Raw genomic sequence first — 23,794 nt, 5'->3', positions numbered from 1 at the left:
ATTTTTGCAAGTTCATTTTGTATCCTGGTACTTTGCCGAATTCATTTATGAATTTTAACGATTTTTTAATGCAATCTTCAAGGTGTCTACATATTAGATCATATAATCTGCCAATAGAGGTCATTTTACTTCGTCTTTTGCAATTTGAATGCCTTTTATTTCTTTTTTTTTTTTAAGATTTTATTTATTTATTTGACAGAGAGAGACACAGCGAGAGAGGGAACACAAGCAGGGGGAGTGGAGAGGGAGAAGCAGGCTTCCCGCTGAGCAGGGAGCCCGATGTGGGGCTCGATCCCAGGACCCTGGGATCCTGACCTGAGCCGAAGGCAGACGCTTAACGACTGAGCCACCCAGGCGCCCCGCCTTTTATTTCTTTTTATTGCCTAATTGTTCTAGCTAGAACTTCCAGTACTGTGTTGAATAGAGTGGCCAAAGCAGGCATCCTTGCCTTCTACCTGACCTTAGAGGAAAGCTTTCAGTCTTTCACCATTGAGTATAAAGTTCCCTGTGGGTTTTTCATATATGGCTTTTATTAAGTGGAGACAATTTCCTTCTGTTTCTATTTTGTTGAGTGTTGGTTTTTTTTTTTTTTTATCATGAAAGGGTGTTGAATCCTGTCAAATGCTTTTTCCACATCATTTGAGATGATAATGTGTTTTTTTTCCTTTAATGTGCATTGCACTGACTGATTTTCATATGTTGAAACATCCTTGCTTTCCAGGAACAAATATCACATGGTCATGGTATAGGATCCTTTTAATATGCTGCTGAATCCAATTTGCTATTTTTTTCAGGTTTTTTTGTATCAGTGTTCATAAGGGATATTGGTGTGTTATTTTCTTATAGTGTCTTTTCTGGCTTTATATCAGGGTAATGTTGGCCTCAGAGAATGAGTTATGAAGGGTCTCCTCCCCTTCATTTTTTTTTTGAGAAAGTTTTTTTTATGATTTTATTTATTTATTTGAGAGAGAGAGAGCACAAGCAGGGAGAGGGGCATAGGGAGAAGGAGAAGCAGGCTCCCCACTGAGCAGGGAGCCCAACCGCGGGGCTTGATCCCAGGACCCTGAGATCATGACCCGGGCGGAAGGCAGACGCTTAACCAACTAAGCCACCCAGGTGTGCCTTTTTGAAAAGTTTAAGAACAGTTTGTATTAGTTCTTCTCTAAATGTTTGGTAGAATCTGTCAGTGAAGCCATCAGGTCTAGGGCTTTTCTTTGTTGGGAGATTTTTGATTGTTGCTTCAGTCTCTTTACTGGTTATAGGTGTATTCCGATTTTTCTATTTCTTTATGATTTAGTCTTGGTAGATTTTGTGTTTCTGGTAATTTATCCATTTCATCTAGGTTATCCAGTTTGTTCATGTACAGTTGTTCATAGTACTCTTTTTTTTTTTTTTAAAGATTATTTATTTATTTATTTGAGAGAGAGCACATGAGAGGGGAGAGGGTCAGAGGGAGAAGCAGACTCCCTGCCGAGCAGGGAGCCCGATGCGGGACTCGATCCAGGGACTCCAGGATCATGACCTGAGCCGAAGGCAGTGGCTTAACCAACTGAGCCACCCAGGCGCCCTGTTCATAGTACTCTTATAATTCTTTTTATTTATGTAGAATCATTGGTAATACCACCACTTTAATTTTTTTTTTTTAAAGATTTTTTATTTTTTAACAGAGAGAGAGACAGCAAGAGAGGGAACACAAGCAGGGAGAGTGGGAGAGGGAGAAGCAGGCTTCCCGCCGAGCAGGGAGCCCCATGTGGGACTCGATCCCAGGACCCCGGGATCATGACCTGAGCCGAAGGCAGACGCTTAACGACTGAGCCACCCAGGCGCCCCCACCACTTTAATTTTTTTAATTCTTTATTTAAATTCAATGTAGTTAACATACTGTATTAGTTTCAGAGGTAGAATTTAGTGATTTGTCAGTTGCAAATAATACCCAGTGCTCATTCCATCAAGTGCCCTCCTTAATGCCCATCACCCAGTTACCCCATCCCCCCACCCACCTCCCCTCCAGCAGCCCTCAGTTTATTTCCTAGAATTCAGTGTCACTTATGGTTTGCCTCCCTCTCTATTTTCATCTTATTTTATTTTTCCTTTTTATTTTTAATAATTTGAGCCTTCTTTCTCTTTTCCTTAGTGCATCTAGCTAAACGTTTCTCAAGTTCATCGATCTTTTCAAAAAACCAGTTTTTGGTTTCATTGATTTTCCCTATTGTCTTTCTAGTCTTTATTTTGTTTATCTCTGCCTATTCTTTATTGTTTCCTTCCTTCTGCTAGCTTTGGGTTTAGTTTTTTTCTTTTCTTATTAGTTCCTTAAATTATAAATTTATGTTATTGTTTTGAGATCTTTTTTGTTTACTAATGTAAGTACTTATAACTATAAATTCCCTACTTAGCATTGCATTCATTGTGTCTCATAAGTTTTGGTACTTTGCATTTTCATTTTCATTTATTTCTAAGTATTTTCTAATTTTCTTTGTGATTTCTTGCATACATTGGTTAAGAGGTGTTATTTAATTTTCACAAATTTGTCAAGTTTCCAGTTTTCCTTCTGTTCTAACTTCATCCCATTGTGGTTGGAGTATGTACTTTGAATGATATCTATATTTTTAAATATATTGGAACTAACTTGTGGCCTAACATATGGTCTGTATCCCAGAAACTGTCTCATGTGCACTTGAGAAGAATCTGACATTTTTATTCTAGTCATCTTAGTAGGTGTTAAGTGCTATCTAATCGAGGTTTTGATTTGTGTTTCTTCAAAGACTAATGGTGTTGAGCATCTTTTCATGGGCTTATTGGTCATTTGTATACCTTTATTGGAGAAATGCCTATTTAGAGTTTTTGCCTATTTTTAAATTGGATTATATGTATTTTTATTATTGAGTTGTGTATGATCTTTGTATATTCTAGATAAAAGTCTGTTACTAGATATATGACTTGTAAATATTCTTTCATGTTCTGTGGTTTGTCTTCTCACTTTTTCTTTTTTTTTTAAATTTTATTATGTTAATCACCATACATTACATCATTAGTTTTTGATGTAGTGATCCATGATTCATTGTTTGCGTATAACACCCAGTGCTCCATTCAGTACGTGCCCTGTTTAATACCCATCACCAGGCTAACCCATCCCCCACCCCGCTCCCCTCTAGAACCCTGTTTGTTTCTCAGAGTCCATAGTCTCTCATGGTTTGTCTCCCCTTCCAACTTCCCCCTCTTCATTTTTCCCTTCCTACTATCTTCTTCTTTTTTTTTTTTTTAACATATAATGTATTATTTGTTTCAGAGGTATAAGTCCTCTCACTTTCTTTTTTAAAAGATTTTATTTATTTATTTGAGAGAGAGTGAGCAAATGAGAGAGCACGAGCAGAGAAAGAGGGAGAAGCAGGCCCCTGCTAAGCAGGGAGACCAAGGCGGGGCTCGATCCCAGGACCCTGGCTGGGATCATGACCTGAGCCGAAGGCAGACACTTCACCAACTGAGCCACCCTGGTGCCCTTCTTTTCACTTTCTTAATAGTGTTCTTTGTAGCACAGTTTTTCTAAATTTTGATGAAGTCCAATTTAATTATTTTTTCTTTTGTTGGTTGTGTTTTTTATGTCATATCTTAGAAATCATTGCCTAATACAAGGTCCTGAAAATTTACCCCTAAATTTTCTCCTAAGAGTTTATAGTTTCAGCTTGCATTTAACACTTTAATTCATTTTCAATTAATTTTAGTGTAAGTTGCACAGTAACGGTCCAAATAATATGTATATTTATATATATATTTTTAAAGATTTTATTTATTTACTTGAGAGAGAGTATGAGCAGTGGGGAGGGGCAGAGGGAGAGGGAGAAACAGGCTCCCCGCTGAGCAGGGAGACTGACATGGGACTCGATCCCAGGACCCTGGGATCACGACCTGAACCGAAGGCAGACGCTTAACCGACTGAGCCACCCAGGCACCCCTATTTATATATATATATTTGCATGTTCAGTTGTTTCAGCATGATTTGCTAAAAAGGTCATTCTTTTCACATTGAATGGCCTTGAAACCCTTGTCAAAAATCAGTTGACCACAGGTATATAGGTTTATTGCTGGATAGTCATTTCTGTTCCATTGATGTTTATGTCTATTCTTATGGAAATACTACACTGTCTTTATTATTACATTGTAGTATGTTTGGAAATACGAAAACGTGAGGGCTCTCAACTTTTTTCTTTTTCAAGATTGTTTTGGCTGTTCTGAGTTTGTTACAATTCCATGTGATATTTAGAATTAGCTTATCATTTTCTACAAAGAAGTCAGCTGGGATTCTGGTAGGGGTTGTGTTGAACCTGTAGATCAATTTGGGGAGTATTGCCGTGTTAACAATATTAAATTTGTGATGCATGCACACGGGGTGCTTTTCCATTTATTTAGATCTTATTTCAGTTTTTACAATATTTTATAGTTTCCCAAGTATAAGTTTTAAACTGCTTTTATTAAATTTGTTCCTAAGTAAATTTTATTCTTTTTTTTTTTTTAAAGATTTTATTGATTTATTTGACAGAGAGAGAGAGACAGCGAGAGCAGGAATACAAGCAGGGGGAGTGGGAGAGGGAGAAGCAGGCTTCCCACCAAGCAGGGAGTCTGATGCGGGGCTCGATCCCAGGACCTGGGATCATGACCTGAGCTGAAGGCAGATGCTTAACGATTGAGCCACCCAGGCGCCCCTAAATTTTATTCTTTTTAATAGCATTGTCAGTGGAATTGTTTTCTTTTTTTTAAATTTTATTTATTTATCGGAGAGAGAGGGAGAGCACAAGCAGGGGGAGTGGCAGGCAGAGAGAGAGGCAGGCTCCCTGCTGAGCAAGGAGCCCGATACGGGACTCAATCCCAGGACCCTGGGATCATGACCTGAGCTGAAGGCAGACGCTTAACTGACTGAGCCACCCACGTGTCCCTGGAATTGTTTTCTTAATTTCGTTTTTGGGTTGTTCATTACAAATATATAGAGGGGCACCTGGGTGGCTCAGATGGTTAAGCGTCTGCCTTCAGCTCAGGTCGTGATCTCCATCCAGGGCCTGGGATCGAGCCCCACGTCAGGCTCCCAGCTCAGCAGGGAGCCTGCTTCTCCCTCTCCCTCTCCCTCTGCCTCTCCCCCTGCCTGTGCTCTCTCTGTCTCTTTCTCAAATGAATAAATAAAATCTTAAAAAAAAAAATAAAACAATATAGAATTACAGTTAATTTTTGTGTATTGATCTTGTGTCCTGTAATCCTACTTAACTTGTTTATTAGTTCAAATTGTTTTTTAGTGGATTCCTTAGAACTTTCTATATCAAAGGTTATGTCTTCTGAGAAAAGAGATAGTTTTATTTCTCATGTTCCATTCTTTTTTAAAAAAGATTTTATTTATTTGAGAGAGAGTGAGCAAGAGAGAGCACAAGAAGGGGGAGGGACAGAGGGAGAAGCAGACTCCCCACTGAGCAGGGAGCCCAACTCAGGACTTGATCCCAGGACCCCGGGATCATGACCTGAGCCAAAGGCAGACGCTTAACTGACTGAGCCACCCAGGTGCCCCTAGATATCTTTTCTTTCTTTCTTTTTTTTTGCCTAATTGCCCTGGCTAGAACCTCCAGTACAACATTGAACGTAAATGGTGAGACTTGTCTTGTTCCTTATTTCAGGGGAAATGTATTTAGTCTTTTGTCATTATTTATGATATTAGCTGTGGGTCTTTCATAGATTCCTTTTTTTTTTTGAAGATTTTATTTATTTGAGAGAGAGAGAGAGAGAGAGCACAAGAAGGGGGGAGGGTAAAAGGGAGAAGCAGACTCCCCACTGAGCAGGGAGCCCGACTCGGGGCTTGATCCCAGGACCCTGGGATCATGACCTGAGCCAAAGGCAGACGCTTCACTGACTGAGCCACCCAGGCGCCCCTCATAGATTCCTTTGATCAGCATGAGGAAACTCCCTCCTATTCATGGATTATTGAGTGTTTTTATCAAGAAACTGGTGAATTTTGTCACATGCTTTTTAGGTGTCTATTGAGATGACCATGTGGTTTTTACTCTTCATTCTTTTGTAATGGTATATTTCCTTAACTTAAAAAAATTTTTTTAAATTTTTTTTTTAAAGATTTTATTTAGTTATTCATAAGAGACAGAGACAGAGAGAGGCAGAGGGAGAAGCAGGCTCCCAAGGAGCAGGGAGCCCGATGCGGGACTCGATCCCAGGACCCTGGGATCATGACCTGAGCCGAAGGCAGACACTTAACCATCTGAGCCACCCAGGCGCCCTCCTTAACTTTTTTTTTTAAGATTTTATTTATTTATTTGACAGAGAGACAGCGAGAGAGGGAACACAAGCAGGGGGAGTGGAAGAGGGAGAAGCAGGCTCCCCGCTGAGCAAGGAGCCCGATGTGGCAGGACCCTGGATCATGACCTGAGCTGAAAGCAGAGGCTTAACCCACTGAGCCACCCAGGCATCCCTATTTCCTTAACTTTTGAATGTTAAATCAACATTGCATTCCTGAGATAAGTACCACTTGATCCTGGTGTGTAATTCATATTATATGTTGCTGGATTTGGTTTGCTAGTATTTTGTTGAAGATTTTTGCATCCATTTTCATCAGAGATACTGGTCTGTAGTTTTTTTGGTCTTGTCTTTATCAGATTTTGTTATCAGGGTAATAATTGGCTTCATAGAATGAGTGGGGAAGTCTTCCCTCCTTTTCTAGTTTTTGGAAGTGTTAAGGATTTCTATTTTTTCTTTTGTTGTTTATGCTTTGGATGTCATATTTAAGAAACTGTTGCCTAATTCAAGGTCATGAAGATTTATACCTATGTTTCCTTCTAAGAATCTTGTGGATTTAACTCTTAAATTTAGGTCATTGATCCATTTTGAATTAACATTTGTATGTGATGTGAGGAATGGGACCAACATCATTCTTTTGCAGGTGCATATCCAGTTGTCCCAGCACCGTTTGTTGAGGAGACTGTTCTCTCCCCATTGAATTTTCTTGGTACCTTTGTCAAAAATCAATTGACAATAAATGTCAAGGATATTTCTGGAATACTGATTCTTTTCCATTGATACATTTTTCTTTCCGTATGCCAGTGAAGTGAGTTGGAAAGTATTGCATTCTCTTCTATTCAGTGAGAGATTATGTAGAATCAGTGTAAATTATTTATTTATTTATTCATTTATTTATTCAAAGATTTTATGTATGTATTTGACAGAGAGAGCAGGAGAGCCCAGGCAGGGGGAGCGGCAGAGGGAGAGGGAGAGGGAGAAGCAGGCTCCCCACTGAGTAAGGAGCCCGACACAGGGCTTGATCCCAGGACCCTGGGATCACGACCCAAGCCAAAGGCAGTGGCTTAACCAGTTGAGCCACCCAGGCGCCCCTCAGTGTTAATTCTTTAAGTGTTTGGTAGAATTCACCACTGAAGCCATCCGGGCCTGGGCTTTTCTTTGTGAGAAGTGTTTTGATTACTAATTTAGTCTCTTTACTAGTTATAGGTCTATTCCAATTTTATATTTCTTCTTCAATCAATTTTGGGTAGTTTGTAGGTTTCTAGGAATTTGTACATTTCATTTATCTAATTTATTTTCCATACAGTTGTTCATAGTATTACTTTATAAATCTTTTTATTTCCATAAGGTTAGTAGTAATGTCTCCCTTTTCATTTCTGATTGTAATAATTTGAGTTTTCTCTCTTGTTCTCTTGGTCAATTAGTGAAGTTTTGTCAATTTTGTTAAATTTTTTTCAAGGAGCCCACCTTGGTTTCATTGATTTTCTCTATTGTTTTACTGTTCTATATTTCATTAAATCCTGCTCTAATCTTAATGATTTTCTTTCTCGTTGTTCTAGGTTTCATTTGCTCTTCTTTTTCTAGTGTTTTAAGGTGCAAAGTTAGGTTATTAATTTGAGATTTTTCTTTTTTTTTAATAAAGTCATTCATAGCTATAAATTTCCCTTTAAGCACTGGTTTAGGTATTTCCTAAGTTTTGGTGTACTGTATGTTCATTTTCATTTATTTCAAAATATTTCTAATTTCCCTTTTGATTTTTTCCTTTGATTGTCTATTTAGGAGTGTGTTGTTTATTTTCCATGTATTTGCGAACTCCCCAAATTTCTTTCTGTTATTTATTTCTAATTTCATTCCACTTTTCTGGGAGAATATAAGTTGTAATTGTGATCCTTTTACATTCTTGAACATTTTTTTTTATGGTATAGCGTCTTGACTGACGTGGAGAATTTTCCATGTGCACTTAAGGAGAATGCATATTCTGTACTTCTTGTTTGGAGTGTTCTATAAATGTCTGTGACATTTAGTTGGTTTATAATTTTTTGTCTTCTATTGTTGATATTCCGCCTAATTTTCTATCCAGCAGTATAAAGAGGGTTTGAGGGCGCCTGGGTGGCTCAGTTGGTTAAGCGACTGCCTTCAGCTCAGGTCATGATCCTGGAGTCCCTGGATCGAGTCCTGCATCGGGCTCCCTGCTCGGCAGGGAGTCTGCTTCTCCCTCTGACCCTACCCCCTCTTGTGTTCTCTCTCTCATTCTCTCTCTCAGATAAATAAATAAAATCTTTTAAAAAAAAAAAAGAATTCTCCAACTATCATTGCTCAATTGTCTATTTCTTTTACTATTTTTGTCAGTTTTTGTAATTATGTATTTGGTACTGTGTTTTTAAGTGCACATATGGTTATCATTGTTACATCTTCCTGATTGATTGGTCATTTTATCATTATAAAATGATCCTCTTTATCTCTAGTAACTTCTTTTGTTTTGATGTCCATTTCATCTGCTGTTAGTGTAGTCAGTCACTCTGGCTGTCTTGTGGTTATTTACATGATACATCTTTGTCCATCCCTTTACTTTCAGTCTGTTTGTATCTTTGAATCTAAAGTGTCTCCCATAGGCAGCATATAGTTGGATTTTTAAAATCTAGTAGGACAGTCTTTGCCTTTTGAATTGTTTAATCTATACATATTTAATCTTATTTTTGATATGGTGTAATTTACATCTGCCATTTTACTTTTTGTTTTCTATATGTCTCATATCTTTTTTGTTTCTCTTTCCTTCATGTTGATTTCTTTTTAGCACTAAGAAAATTTTTTGAATGTAACACTTTATGTAAATGAATTTTCAGCATTTTTTTAAAGTTATTTCCTTGGTGGTTACTCTAGGGATTAGCATGTACATCTTAACATAATCAGCTTTAGACTTATATTAATTTAATGCTAGTGAAATATAGAAATATTTCTCCTGGGGCGCCTGGGTGACTCAGTTGGTTAAGTGTCCAATTCTTGATTTCGGCTCAGGTCATGATCTCAGGTGTGTGAGATCAAGCCCATTGTTGGGCTCTGCACTGGGTGTGGAGCCTGCTTAAGATTCTCTCTCTCCGGACACCTGGGCGGCTCAGTCAGTTGAGTGTCTGCCTTCGGCTCAGGTCATGATCCTGGAATCCTGGGATCGAGTCCCACGTGGGGCTCCTTGCTCAGCGGGGAGCCTGCTTCTCCCTCTGCCTGCTGCTTCCCCTGCTTGTGCTCTCTCTCTCTGACAAATAAGTAAATAAAATCTTAAAAGATTATCTCTCTCCCTCTCCTTTTGCCCCTCCCCCCTCTAAAAAAAGAAATATTTTTCCTATATAGCTTTATTCTCTTTTCTCCCTTCTTGTGGTATTGCTTTCATACATATTACATTAAAAATGTTAGAAACTCAACTGTATATTGTTAAAGGTATTAGTTTATATAATTTTAACACTTCTAAAAGAGCTAGAGGGAGAAGGAATACAAATAGATATTACAGCTTTTGTTGTATTAACCTTATTTCTGGTTTTCTTCATTTTTACTGTAGATTAGTTATTAACTGGAGTCATTTTTTTAAAAGATGTTATTCATTTATTTGACAGAGAGAGAGAGAGAGAGCGAGAGAGGGACCAAAGCAGGGGGAGTGGGAGAGGGAAGCAGGCTTCCCGCTGAGCAGGGAGCCCGATGCGGGGCTCGATCCCAGGACCCTGGGATCATGACCTGAGCTGAAGGCAGACGCTTAATGACCAAGCCACCCAGATGCCCCTGGAGTCATTTCTTTAGCCCAGTACAGTTTTGCTGTCATCCACCTCATTTGTGCACATATATTACATGTCTAGATTATTTGCTCAACAATGCACTATATATATATTGTTTTATACAATTGCTTTTAAAATCTCTTAAGAGAAAAAAGAAACAAATTAGTATCTATACTATCTTGTATAATTACGTAATCACCCTTACTTGTGCCCTTTTTTTTTTCGTGTAGATTCAAATTACCATTTGGAATCACTAGCTTTCAGACCGAGGAACTTCCTTTATTTAGTATTTCTTTCTTTTTTTTATTTTATTTGACAGAGAGAAAGAGAGAGAGAGTACAAGCTGGGAAGCAGCAGGCAGAGGGAGAGGGAGAAGCAGGCTCCCTGCAGGGAGCCCGATGTGGGGCTTGGTCCTAGGACTCTGGGATCGTGACCTGAGCTGAAGGCCAGCGCTTAACCGACTGAGCCACCCAGGCGCCCCTATTTAGTATTTCTTGTTAGGCAAGAGTGCTTACCAATGAATTCTCTCGGTTTTTGCTTATCAGTAATGTTATTTCACATTCATTTTTTTATTATTTATTTATTTTTGAGAAAGAGAGAGGGTGTGAGCAGGGAGGAGGTGCAGAGGGAGAGGGAGAGAGAGAATCTCAAGCAGGCTTCCCACCCAGTGCAGAGCCTGACACGGGGCTTGATCTCACGACCCTGAGATCATGACCTGAGCCGAAATCAAGAGTCCGACACTTAACTGGCTGAGCCACCCAGGTGCCTCTCACATTCATTTTTTATTTTTATTTTTTATTTATTTTTATTTTTTTTAAAGATTTTATTTATTTATTTGAGAGGGAGAACACATGAGAGGGGATAGGGTCAGAGGACGAAGCAGACTCCCTGCCGAGCAGGGAGCCCGATGCGGGACTCGATCCAGGGACTCCAGGATCATGACCTGAGCCGAAGGCAGTCGCCCAACCAACTGAGCCACCCAGGCGCCCTCACATTCATTTTTTAAAGATAGCTTTTCTGGTTATAAGATTCTTGGTTGGCATTTTTCATTTTTCTTTGAGCACTTTGAATATGCTATCCTCCTGTCTTCTGGCCTCCACTTGCTGATGAGAACTCAGTTTTTAATTTCATTTGGGTTCCCTTGTAAGTGACAAGTCATTTTTCTCCTGCTCTCTTTCAAGGTTTTCTTCCTTTTATGTGACATTTAGGAGTTTTACTATCATACATCTGTTTGTAGATCTCTTCGTGTTTCTTACTTGGAACTCATTGAGCGTCCTAGATGTGTAGATGAATGTATCAGTACATTTGGGCAGTTTGGGGCCATTATTTGTTCATTTTTTTTTCTGCTCCTTTTTCTCACTCCTCTTTTGGTTCTCATTATATATCAGTTAGTACACTGAGTGGCACCCCACTTTTCTCTGAGGTTCCATTCATTTCCCTTCATTCTTTTTTTTCTGATAGTATAATCTCTTTTGATCTATCTTCAAGTTCACTAATTCTTCTGACAGTTCAGATCTCTTCTTGAGCTATTCTAATGAATTTTCCATTTCAGTTATTGTACTTTTCAACTCCAGAATTTCCATTGGATGCTTTTTTATACTTTCTATTTATTGATACTCTCTGTTTGATGTGATGTGATGTTTGTCATCATAATTTTACTTTACTTCTTTAATCATGGTTTCCTTTCATTCTTGGAACATACTCATGATGGCTACTTTCAAGTCTTTGTTGAATTTAGTATGTAGTCACTCACATAGGCAGATTCTGTTGCCTGCTCTTTTTTTTCCAGTGTATGAGTCATGCTTTCCTGTCCACATGCGTGTCTCATCATGTTTTGTTGGAAACCGGACATTTTAGATAATATATTGTAGCAACTCTCTGTTCTTCTTTCTTCTCCCCAGGGCTTGTTATTGTTATTTGTTTGTTTATTTGTTTGGTAAATGGCTGCATTATTTTAGTGAAGTCTAGTCCACTCCTAAATGTTAAGCATTTGATGTTGCTCCTCAGGGAGCACACAGCCCTGGGTGTGCACCCAGTCACCCTTGAATGACAATACTTTTTACTGGGTTTTCTTTGTCTGTCTCTTTCTCTGACCTGAGCCAGCCATTAATTGCCAGCTAATTGCTCTATTGTTTTCACCGGTGCTCTGGAGCATAATTTCTCTGCAGATGAATCCAGTCAATTCCAGACACCTTTTTGGGGCTAATTCCTAAGGTCAATTTTTGAGATTTGTTCTGATCCCAGGAAGGCTCCTCCTAGCTGTCTTTTCCCCCAGTCTCTCCCGCAAACTAGTCAGCCTACGGTTTAGGGTGTATAGTCAATAAATCTATCAAATTCTTTCCAGTTGCCTTGCATTATAACCTCTGCTCTTTTTGAGAGTATCCTTAGGATTGACTGTTTTCATTCTCTGTTGCAAATGAATCAGTTTCTGTGCAAATACATTAGGAGCTACCTGTTTTAAGGTCTGCTTTCCCCGCCCCCCCAGGCCAAATCTCTGATACCTCGCTCTGGAGGTAGGCAAAGTGGTGTGCTTATCTCTGCGTGACGTTGCTACTCTAGGAGCTGAGCACTAGGTGTGGGTGTCAGATCTTCTTGGGTTGCCTCTGCAGGCACAGAACTGCCTTCCGATCACAATTGCCTTACGAGGACAATCAGGGAGTCCTCTAGGATTCGCAGCAGTATACACCCAGGGTAGATCCTTCATGCCACCAGTAGGGACTGGGTAGATAAAAGGAGCTCCCAACCTCTCAGCCACATTGCTTGGACTTTAGAATCAACAATGGTTAGCTGGGGGTAAGATGAGAAATGCTGACATCCTGCCCCTCCCAGGAAGCTAGCCCTCTGAAAGGGAGCTGGGGGAGCGGCTGCCCCAGGCCCTTAGCTATGCCAATCTAGCTTGGAGCTGGGAGAGGCACTAAAGAGAACTGTTGTGGTTTAAAATCTTAAGACTCTGGGTGCCTGAGGGGCGCCTGGGTGGCTCGGTTGGTTAAGCGTCTACCTTCGGCTCAGGTCATGATCCCAGGGTCCTGGGATCGAGCCCTGATTCCAGGCTCCCTGCTCAGCGGGGAGCCTGCTTCTCCCTCTCCCTTTGCACTCCCCCTGCCTGTGTTCTTTCTCTCTGTTAAATAAAGAAAGAAAATCTTTAAAAAAATAAAATCTTAAGACTCTCCCTTAATTTTAGCAGATTTAAAAAAATAGATGTTTCCTAGTTTGCTACAGGCCCTTAGGACCAATGTTTTTTTTTTTTTTTTTTTTTAATAATTTTCCCCAGTTTCCCCGGGAGGTAAGCCTGCAGAGCCCCTCGTGGTCCCATGCTGGAAGTCCGTCTCCCCTGTTCTGTTTAGGTCATAAATCCATATTTTACACCTCCACCTTTGCTACTCTGCTTATTTCAAGTTTCTGTTTGCTCTCGCTTTTCCTTCATGGTAGCCTTCCTTCCGTCTGTGACCCCCAGTTTTGTTGGAGCTGTGCCATGTTACCCTTTGAGCCCACTTGTAGTTTTGAAATCTAAACAAAAACAATACAGTGAGTTTAAACAGAATTTTATTTGAAATATCATTTTTTGTTAATCTTAAAAGGTCTTTTTTCCATGAAAATATAAAATAAGGTATCTTAGTCCCCTTCCTGTTTTAACATGTTTTGAAACTTAAATTTTCATTAACTTGCTAATGTTATTTTAATAATGCTAATATTTAGGGGCGCCTGGGTGGCTCAGTTGGTTAAGCGACTGCCTTCGGCTCAGGTCATGATCCTGGAGTCCCTGGATCGAGTCCCGCATCGGGCTCCCTGCTCGGCAGGGAGTCTCCTTCTCCCTCTGACCCTCCTCCCTCTCATGCTCTCTGTCTCTCATTCTCTCTCTCTCAAATAAATAAATAAAATCTTTAAAAAAAAAATAATGCTAATATTTAAGAAAATAATGCTAATATTTAAACAGCATCCTGCATTTAGATTTATTTTATTTTTTTAAAAGATTTTATTTATTTATTTGAGAGAGAGAGAGCACAAGCAGGGGGAACAGCAGCGGGCAGAGGCAGAAGCAGGCTCCCCGCTGAGCAGGGAGCCTCCCGATACAGGGCTTGATCCCAGGACTCTGGGATCACGACCTGAGCTGAAGGCAGACGCTTAACTAACTGAGCTGCCCCCGTATCTAGACTTAAAATCAGCAATTCCCACACGTTATTGCAGACCAATATACTTTGCTGGAGCTGAGGAAGGGTCGTGGAAGGAGAATGGAAGCCATAGCAGCTCTCGGTGGGGGGGGGGGGAGGGGTGGTAGGACACAGGGAGAGAGAGAGAAAGAATCTTAACCAAGCTCCAGGCTCAGTGAAGAGCATGATGCAGGGCTCGATCTCACAACCCTGAGACCATGACCGGAGCCGAAACCAAGAGTCGGCCGCTTAACAGGCTGAGCCACCCAGGCGCTCTCTTGTCCTAGTTGTTCTTAGATTGACAGTGAGGAACACTTTGAGAGTTGTTTGGGTTAATTTCAAGAGAGTGCACCTCTAGACTTGGGCTGAAGCAAACGGCTTTTGCTCATTGGCCAGCTTCGTCATTTTCCATTTTAATTGGAAAATCTCAATGGAAATGATTCTAGTAAACAGTTTCCTAACCCCTACTTTTAGCTCTCTCTTCACTTGGTACTCAGTAGCAGCATTTCTCAGTTTCAGTATTGCCAAAACTTTATGAAGATTTACTTCCTATTTTGGCTTCAACCTGAATAATCGAACATCAAAGTAGATACAGAAATCATTTAGTGCATTGATTTCAACACAGAGAACCATTCACTCCCCTTCCATTGATTAGAGGAGAGTAGCCTTGAATTTCATGTTTCGTTCTTTTTTTTTTTTTTAAAGATTTTTTTTATTTATTTATTTATTTATTTATTTATTTATTTATTTATTTATATATTTTTAAAGATTTTATTTATTTGACAGGGAGAGACACAGCGAGAGAGGGAACACAAGCAGGGGGAGTGGGAGAGGGAGAAGCAGGCTTCCCGCAGAGCAGGGAGCCCGATGCGGGACTCGATCCCAGGACCCTGGGATCCTGACCTGAGCCGAAGGCAGACGCTTAACAACTGAGCCACCCAGGCGCCCCTATGTTTCGTTCTTAATCTTTAAAAAAGAGGCTCTCGTAAGAAGTCCCGGGTGGAGTCATTCTAACTGGGGAGGAAGTAGACACTAAGCGGTCGCATGTCCAGGATATCATCAAGGAAAAACCGATTATGCTTCTTGTCTTTCTTATGGCCAGGATATCCCATACCAAAGCTTGACGTGAGCTTTCCATTGGAGCCTCGGGAAGAAGCGTGGGTGAAGGAACTACAAGAATCCAAAGAAATGAAGCAATTACTTGATTCCAAGATAGGTAAGTAATTGTTCACTGATATCACAGAAGAGAGAAAAGAGAAATTCAGCCTTGATCAGGAGAGAGAGTTTGGGATTCTCCATAGGAATTTCTGTTTTCCTACTGGTGGTTTAATACAACTCTTCACTTTCCCTCGTGTTTTTGTTTTTTTTCCTCCGTGGGACACGGTGACAGCTGCCATTTCTCTGTCTTCTCTCAGGTTTTGAGATCGGGATAGAAAACGAAGATGATACTTCAAAACAGAAAAAACTGGAGAACATGTACCCATTTATTGTTACTCTAGAGGGGAATGCTCTCCACGGGCCCATCTTGCAGAAGGACTATGTACAGTTGGAGAATCAATGGGAGAGCCCCCCAGAGGATTTACAGACAGATTTAACAAAACTGGTAGATCATCAGGACCCCCCAGCAGGAGAGAAACCTGAAAATTCCAACATGGAAGAACCTCTTAACCCCAGGCCCCAGAAGAAAAAGAGTCCAGGGGACAAACCTCACCGATGTCCTCAGTGTGGGAAGTGTTTTGCTCGGAAGTCACAACTTACGGGGCACCAGAGAATTCACTCAGGAGAGGAGCCCCATAAATGCCCTGAGTGTGGAAAAAGATTCCTCCGTAGTTCAGACCTTTATAGGCACCAACGGCTTCACACAGGGGAGAGACCCTATGAGTGCACCGTGTGTAACAAGCGATTCACTCGGCGGTCGCACCTGATAGGCCACCAGAGAACCCATTCTGAAGAAGAAACGTACAAATGCCTGGAGTGTGGGAAAAGCTTTTGTCATGGATCAAGTCTCAAAAGGCATCTGAAAACGCATTCGGGTGAAAAACCTCACAGATGTCCCAGTTGTGGTAAAAGTTTTAGTAGACTGACAGCTCTAACTTTGCATCAGAGAACTCACACAGAAGAGAGACCTTTTAAATGTACTTACTGTGGGAAAAGCTTTAGACAGAGACCAAGCCTTGTTATTCATTTACGAATCCATACAGGGGAGAAGCCATATAAGTGTAGTCATTGTTCTAAAAGCTTCAGGCAGAGGGCAGGCCTTATTATGCACCAGGTCACTCACTTTAGAGGACTTCTTTGAGAATTGTCAAAGGCAGCAGGCTCCTACAGAAATTGACACTCAAAAAAAAAAAAAAAAAAATCTTAACCGACAGCAGCCTGTTTGTCTTGGAGGAATCTTTTCGTTTGAGCTTATGAGAACAGGTTTTAAGAACTATTTTAAAACCCCGTCTTCCAAAGTATGTGAATTCTAGTGTATCCATCTAGTCTTGCAATGTTCCCAGATTCGATTTATTCTGTCTCTTACTTATTTTTTTTTTTTTTATGACAATGAAATCTTTTGTGTCCCGGGCCAACCGTATCATAGATATAAAGCATAAAGCATATCACGGATGACAATCCTTTTCAGGGTAGGGTTCATATGATGGATAATCGTGTCCACCAACATATCTCCTGTAGCAGCACCAGAATTATTCTGCTGTCATTATTTTTTTTTAAACAGCAACTCTTTTTTTTTTTTTTAAGATTTTATTTATTTATTTGACAGAGAGAGACAGTGAGAGAGGGAACATAAGCAGGCAGAGTGGGAGAGGGAGAAGCAGGCTCCCCGCTGAACAGAGAGCCCGATGCGGGGCTTGATCCCAGGACCCTGGGATCATGACCTGAGCCGAAGGCAGACGCTTAACGACTGAGCCACCCAGGCGCCCCTCTGCTGTCATTATTAAAGGCGATTATATTCGTTCAAAGCTTTATGTGTCATAACTAGCAAGAAAGGAGACAGTGTATTTTGTCAAATAATAAAAATGTGTCGGGAACACATTTGCCTGGTAAGAACGGGGTTATTTCCATAGAAAGTTTTTATGTTTAAGGAAAGTAAGATTTTTACCCTTTAGTTATGAATTGTGCAGAGTTGGCTAGTCTGCTTAGTCGGTGGTCTGGGGTGATGCTGCTTAGAGCCGAGTATTCATTTGAGGATTTCTTTTGTTCACAGAATAAGTAAGCTCTTTGTGGAAGAATCCGTTTGACAGTTGATGTCATCCAAGTAGAATTTGATTTAATTTAGACTGACTGAGGAACCAGTGTCTGTTGCTTGGTACTCCTTTGGTATTCACCCCTGTGTCTCTCAGTGCTTTTAAAATTTTACCCATTCTTTAATTCAGTGTCCCCCTAACTATGTGTCGTAGAGCACTTAGTTCTACAAGATACTTTACAAATAACTTCGGGACTCCCTGCTGTCTCCACTTTCTAGATTCACGGTGCCCATCAGCATATGAGGATGTCTGAGAGGCCGTCCGGTAAAGGTGTGGCAAGAGCACCTCTTTTGGCTCAATGTTTTGCCAACCTATTTGACCCCAGAACCCCTTTTCATGTCCACCCAGTGATAACCCAGAGAACCAGTATTCGGCAGATATTCCTTGGAATACACTGTCTTTAACAGATGTATCTATAGCTGTCAGTATAGTCTTGTCGCTCCCAAGCCTAGTTATCTCCAGTTGTTTCAAGGGTGTTATGAAAAGTTCTTTACATATATACATTTTTTTTTATGTAATACACACACACACACACACATCATTTTAAGGAGGTGTGAGGGTCACTAATTGAGATAATTTATATGTCGCTCAGTGATTCTCAACCTCTTTGAAATTTACTTATAACCACACACACATATTGCTACTTATATAAACATTCTCATGTAATCGCGGTAATGACTCAAAGTCCTGTAACAAGGGAAGAGCTCTCTTTGTCAGTTATAGCTGTTGATACCTGAAAATATTCCTTCAGCCTACCTAGTTCCTTGTTGTGAAATACAAGAGGTAGGACATTCAAGTATTTTCCCTTTTTGAAGATACCAGTCATTCTTTCCCTAACCTAGAATTACGGAAAGTATATATATTTTTTCTCTTCCATTGAAGTTCTCGGAAGTGATATTGACTATAAATATTTCGGGGGCAACTACGATGTGCCCAGCTAGTCCTGTTCTAGGCTTAATGGAAACCAGTAAAGACATTAATCTGTGAGTCAGGTGCATAAGGAGTTTATAATATCGTTAGTTAAACAAGAGTTGGGAAACACATGGAGAACAATGCAAGAGAGTTTGGAATTAAGTGCCAAATCATATGAAGCGCTAGAGCCAGGGTGTGTCTTTAATTCTTGTCATCCGGGTCCCTGTAAGATGCTGCTATAAGTGTGGGGTTAACGTTGAGATCCCAGTAGCAATAAACATGTAACGTGGGAGGAGTCTGAATGTAGAGATGAACAATACGGAATGTAATGGCTTCTCTTTTCTCTCTTGTGGACTTGCATTCAAACCAGGACAGTGCCTTAGAAAGGATGTGCCCAACTGCTCTGTATCTATGCAATATTTTAATAAAGTGGAAATGTGTATGCTCGTCCTGCCTCGATCACATTAATAATGGTTTGCGCAACTCAGAACCGCTTCCCTGAGCCGTGGCGACAAGCACCACAGTTGACCCCTGCTCCCACCCTACGTTGCAATCACTTTACTCCCTGCACGCGTGGTGCTGGGTTTATGCATCATTCTGAGCATTTAATACAGTCAGTTTTAGCTAGGAGGCTTAGTTGCCGTCGTCATACGAGCTGCATCCTCCCCGCCCCCCCCATCTATAGCATAAATGCACAACTGGATTTTGCAGCTTAGAAGACATCTATTACCTATTTCTTTGTTCTACTGTCATGTATGTAACAGGCACTAATCAATATTTGTGGCATTGAGTCAAGCGTTTTGAAGGACAAAAGCCAGCAGCCATCCCATAAGTGCTCTGAAGGTTAAATGAAATATGTATTGTCCAGGCCTGACACAGTGTAAGCTTTTCAAGAAATATTCAGGATATTGTCTTTTCATTCTTCGCTGTTTAATGATAAAAGCACTTAAGTTATGGATTTTCCTCTAAATATGGCTTTAATCCCATTCTGTAGTTTTATACATAATGTCCGTATTAGGATTTTCCAGAGAAACAGAACCAATGGTGTGTGTGTGTGTGTGTGTGTGTGTAGAGAACGAGAGGGAGAGAGAGATTGATTACAGGAATTGGCTCATACAGTTAGGAAGACTGAGAAGTCCCATAATTGGCTATCTGCTAGCTGGAGAGCCAGAGTGGCTGGTAATATAATTCAATTCTAGTTGGGACACGTTAACTCCTAGTCCGATGTTGTAACTCCCGGTCCAAGGTGGAAGACTTGAGAACTGGGGGGTTGCAGGTGTAAGTCCCAGAGTCTGAAAATCAGAGAACCAGGAGCTTTAGTGTTCAAGAGCAGGAACAGAAGGACATCCCAACTCAAGAAGAGAGCCAGGGAATTTGCTCTTCTTCCACCTTTTTGTTCTGTTCAGGCCCTCAAGGTTCGGTGCTGCCCACCCACTTGGTGAAGGCAGATTGCTTTACTCAGTCACTGAGTCAAAGGCTAATAATCTCTTCTGGTAACACCCTCACGGACAAGCCGAGGAATAATGTTTTACCAGCTATCTGGGCATCTCTTAGTCCAGTCAAGTTGGCACATTAAATTAATCATCACAGATGATTTCAAAATTATTCGTAATTGCAGTTTTCATTATAATTCCTCTTTGATCCAAAGCTATACGATATTGCCATTTTTTTAACTTTTCGTTTTGCCACATTGTGATTAGAAAATGAGGTTCATTCTATTTCTGCTTTTAAAGTTCATTTAGGGGCGCCTGGGTGGCTCAGTTGGTTAAGCGACTGCCTTCGGCTCAGGTCATGATCCTGGAGTCCCGGGATCGAGTCCCGCATCGGGCTCCCTGCTCAGCGGGGAGCCTGCTTCTCCCTCTGACCCTCCTCCCTCTCATGCTCTCTGTCTCTCATTCTCTCTCTCTCAAATAAATAAATAAAATCTTTAAAAAAAAAAGTTCATTTAGGAAAAAAATAAAAGTTCATTTAGGTTTTTTTAAAAAAGATTTATTTGAGAGAGAGAGCCTGCACGTGCATGCGTGCAAGAGTGGGGAAGGGGCAGAGGGAAAGGGGAAGCAGACTCCCCGCCGAGTATGGAGCTCCGCGCGGGGCTCGATCTCACGACCCTGAGATCATGACCTGCACCGAAACCAAGAGTTGGGTGCCTTAACTGACTGAGCCATCCACGTGCCCCCATTTATTTTTTATTTTTTATTTTTAATTTTTTTAAAAAGATTTTATTTATTTATTTGAGAGAGAGAGAATGAGAGACAGAGAGCACGAGAGGGAAGAGGGCAGAGGGAGAAGCAGACCCCCTGCCAAGCAGGGAGCCCGATGTGGGACTCGATCCCGGGACTCCAGGATCATGACCTGAGCCGAAGGCAGTCGCTTAACCAACTGAGCCACCCAGGCGCCCTTTTTTTTTTTTTTTAAAGAGGTATATGTGATAAAATTTGGTTAAGTATCCTAAAGCCCTAGAAAATAAGGATTCTAGATGTAAGGCAGACACAAAATACAGTCGTGTAGCTCTCGGTTACTTTAATGGGGTGTCCTTGGTGTTTGTGAAGGGGCAGTGGCACAGAAGAGGTTAGGTTGCTCCCCTTCTGCCTCCCTGCATTTTTGGACCCCCTGTTCCCTTGGTGCGAGGTTTTTTGGGAATACATTCTGGATGTCATATAGCAATTATTAATAGCTGCCGAGCTATCAAGGCTGGCAGTAAAAGCAGGAGGCCAAAGGACCTCAGAGAGACCTAGCCTCTCCGCACCAGGCCGAGACTGAGCCACCCAGGCGCCCCTGTCCTCTTTTAAATGCCAGTTCTCAGTGGGATTGCTCCTTACACCAAATAGGGAGGCCTTTCCCCAGCCTACAATAAAGGCACTCAAGAGGACTGAATTTCTAAGTTAAAAGATTTTTTGTTTGCTTTAAGATTTTATGTATTTGACAGAGACAGAGAACACAAGCAGGGGGAGCGGCAGAGGGAGAGGGACAAGCAGACTCCCCACGGGGCAGGGAGCCCAATGGGGGGCTCGATCCCAGGACGCTGGGATCATGACCCGAGCCGAAGGCAGATGCTTAACTGACTGAGCCACCCAAGTTCCTGGTAAAAGATTGGTTTTATAGATATATTTCTTTTTTTTTTTTTAAAGATTTTATTTATTTATTCATGAGAGACAGAGAGAGAGAGGCAGAGGGAGAAGCAGGCTCCCAAGGAGCAGGGAGCCCAATGCGGGACTCGATCCCAGGACCCTGGGATCATGACCTGAGCCGAAGGCAGACGCTTAACGACTGAGCCACCCAGGCGTCCCTGGTTTTATAGATATATTTCTCTTTCACAACTTTCCTGCTGTAACAAATAAGCAACATTTTGGTCAAGAACCGATGATAAATGTGGGTGGTGACTGGCCCTTGGTCACTGTCAAGTCACCTGGTACAAGAACTTGGCTGCTACGGTTCACATGAGTGGTTTAGGCTTAAACTTTTTCTAAATACATAAGGCTTCAGCTTTTCACAGGTAGAAAATAACAATGATCCCCACCTGCCCAGATTTTTCCATTACTTAATCAATCATGGTAATAAATCTAAAGGCTTTGCAATGTCAACATGATCTGCAAAAGCGAGGAAAAGCCTGGGGTCCTGGGCCACCTCTTATTTCAGAGCAAGATTATAGAAGCGTAGTTTCCAAAGAGAAGCCCACTGCATCCCCAAGGAAACTTGCTGGCCCTGGGAAAAGACAGAAACAATGAAAGGAAATGGTGACCGAGGGTAAAGAGCTTGGATGTGGAGTGAGGGGGTGGGAGGCGGGGAGCAGGAAGAAGACCGGGTAGGAAGAAATACTCAATCAGGCACCATTCATATGCTGCCCCCAAATATGGATTAAGGATATGGGCTACTAAATCCTTGACTCTCTCCTGCGTGCTGGGCTCTTTACAAAGATAACCACACAGGGTCCTCGCAATGTTCCTCACAGCAAAGGGTGATTCCCATCTCGTGGCTGAGAAGATTCACGCTTGAAGCTGAGGTTTCCTGGGAATGAGCCAAGGGGTTTCCAGACTCGGACACGGGAGACTTGTGAATAAGACATGGTTCGTGGTTCCAGCAATGTCTGCAAAGCAAAAAAAAAAGAAAGAAAAAAAAAAAGGATGACCTATCAAAGGTGAAGATTGGAGTGATACTACTGTACTTATTACTTTGATTGTCGGCCTATGCCTCCAAGACCCCCAGCAGTGCCCACCCCACACCACCACTGCAGGGAGAGACTGGGCAGACCGCCACTCTCCACTCTGTCTACGGGTCCCATCTTTTCCCTTTCTCCTAGATAGAGCTGGCTTTGAAGAACATTCGGGGGCACCTGGGTGGCTCAGTCGGTTGGGCGTCTGCCTTGGGCTCAGGTCATGATGCCAGGGTCCTGGGATCCAGCCCCTCATCGGGCTCCCTGCTCAGCGGGGAGTCTGCTTCTCCCTCTGCCCCTCCCCCTGCTCGTGCTCTCACTCTTTCTCTCTCTCAAATAAAAAATAATAATAAAAAAAGAACATTCGGATCCACATCCTCACCCCTACAACAAAGGCACCTGAGCAGCATTCCCACAATCCCATCCAGAGCCCATCTTCCTGCTGCTTCTGGCTGTGGCAAGGCTTTCTGGAAAAAGGAGAAAAATAAAGATCAAAACCTGGGTGCGAAGGAATAGCGCAGAGGACCACAGGGGAAGGGAGGGAAAACTGAAGGGGAAGAAATCAGAGAGGGAGACAAACCATGAGAGACTCTGGACTCCGCGAACCAAACTGAGGGTTGCGGAAGGGGAGGGGGTGGGGGGAGGGGGTGACCCGGTGACAGGTATGGAGGAGGGCACGTGATGTGATGAGCACTGGGTGTTATATGCAGCTGATGAATCGTTGGACACTACCTCTGAAACTAATGATGATACTATATGTGGGCTAATTGAACATAATAAAACAAAACAAAACTTGGGTGCTTAAAAGGTCAAATTTAGGTTTATTTTTTATTTATTTATTTTTAAAAGATTTTATTTATTTGGACAGAGAGAGAGACACAGAGAGAGAGGGAACACAAGCAGGGGGAGCGGGAGAGGGAGAAGCAGGCTTCCCGCGGAGCAGGGAGCCCGATGCGGGGCTCGATCCCAGGACCCTGAGATCATGACCTGAGCCCAAGGCAGACGCTTAACGACTGAGCCACCCAGGCGCCCCCAAATTTAGGTTTATTTTTAAATGAGAACCATTTAATAAAGTCAAGATGTCTATAACAATGGCACCCACAATGGACAGAGGAACACGAATAAGAACTGGAAAAAGATGTCACCACATAGTAAAAAAGCAGATCGTAGAAATGCCCAGTAGTGACCCTACCACTGCTGGTAGTTCCTGTCTCTAGAGACCCGGAGAAGGGATTTCAACACCATCTTTTTTTTTTTTTTTTTAAAGATTATTTATTTATTTATTTGAGAGAGAGA

The 23,794-nt window shown here is 41.6% G+C and overlaps 1 protein-coding gene across 6 annotated transcripts in view; it reads left to right on the top strand.

The window, feature by feature from the left end:
- ZNF449 (zinc finger protein 449) overlaps positions 1 to 18,795 on the top strand; it is a 29,780-nt gene extending 10,985 nt beyond the window's left edge. For all 6 annotated transcript variants that reach the window (XM_064574607.1, XM_064574609.1, XM_064574605.1 and 3 more), the window contains exons 4-5: positions 15,291 to 15,404; positions 15,604 to 18,795. In XM_064574607.1, the coding sequence (XP_064430677.1) occupies positions 15,291 to 15,404; positions 15,604 to 16,487 (998 nt within the window). In that variant the 3' untranslated portion in view covers positions 16,488 to 18,795. The remainder of the gene's footprint in view (positions 1 to 15,290; positions 15,405 to 15,603) is intronic.
- Positions 18,796 to 23,794: the final 4,999 nt, after the last annotated feature.

The sequence above is a fragment of the Mirounga angustirostris genome, unplaced genomic scaffold (genome assembly GCF_029215605.1).
Source record: "Mirounga angustirostris isolate CCGP_5_RB_7025 unplaced genomic scaffold, mMirAng1.0.hap1 SCAF_11, whole genome shotgun sequence".
Taxonomy (NCBI): Eukaryota; Metazoa; Chordata; class Mammalia; order Carnivora; family Phocidae; genus Mirounga; species Mirounga angustirostris.
The sequence above is the reverse complement of the archived record's forward strand: the minus strand, read 5'-3'. Positions and strand labels throughout refer to the sequence as shown.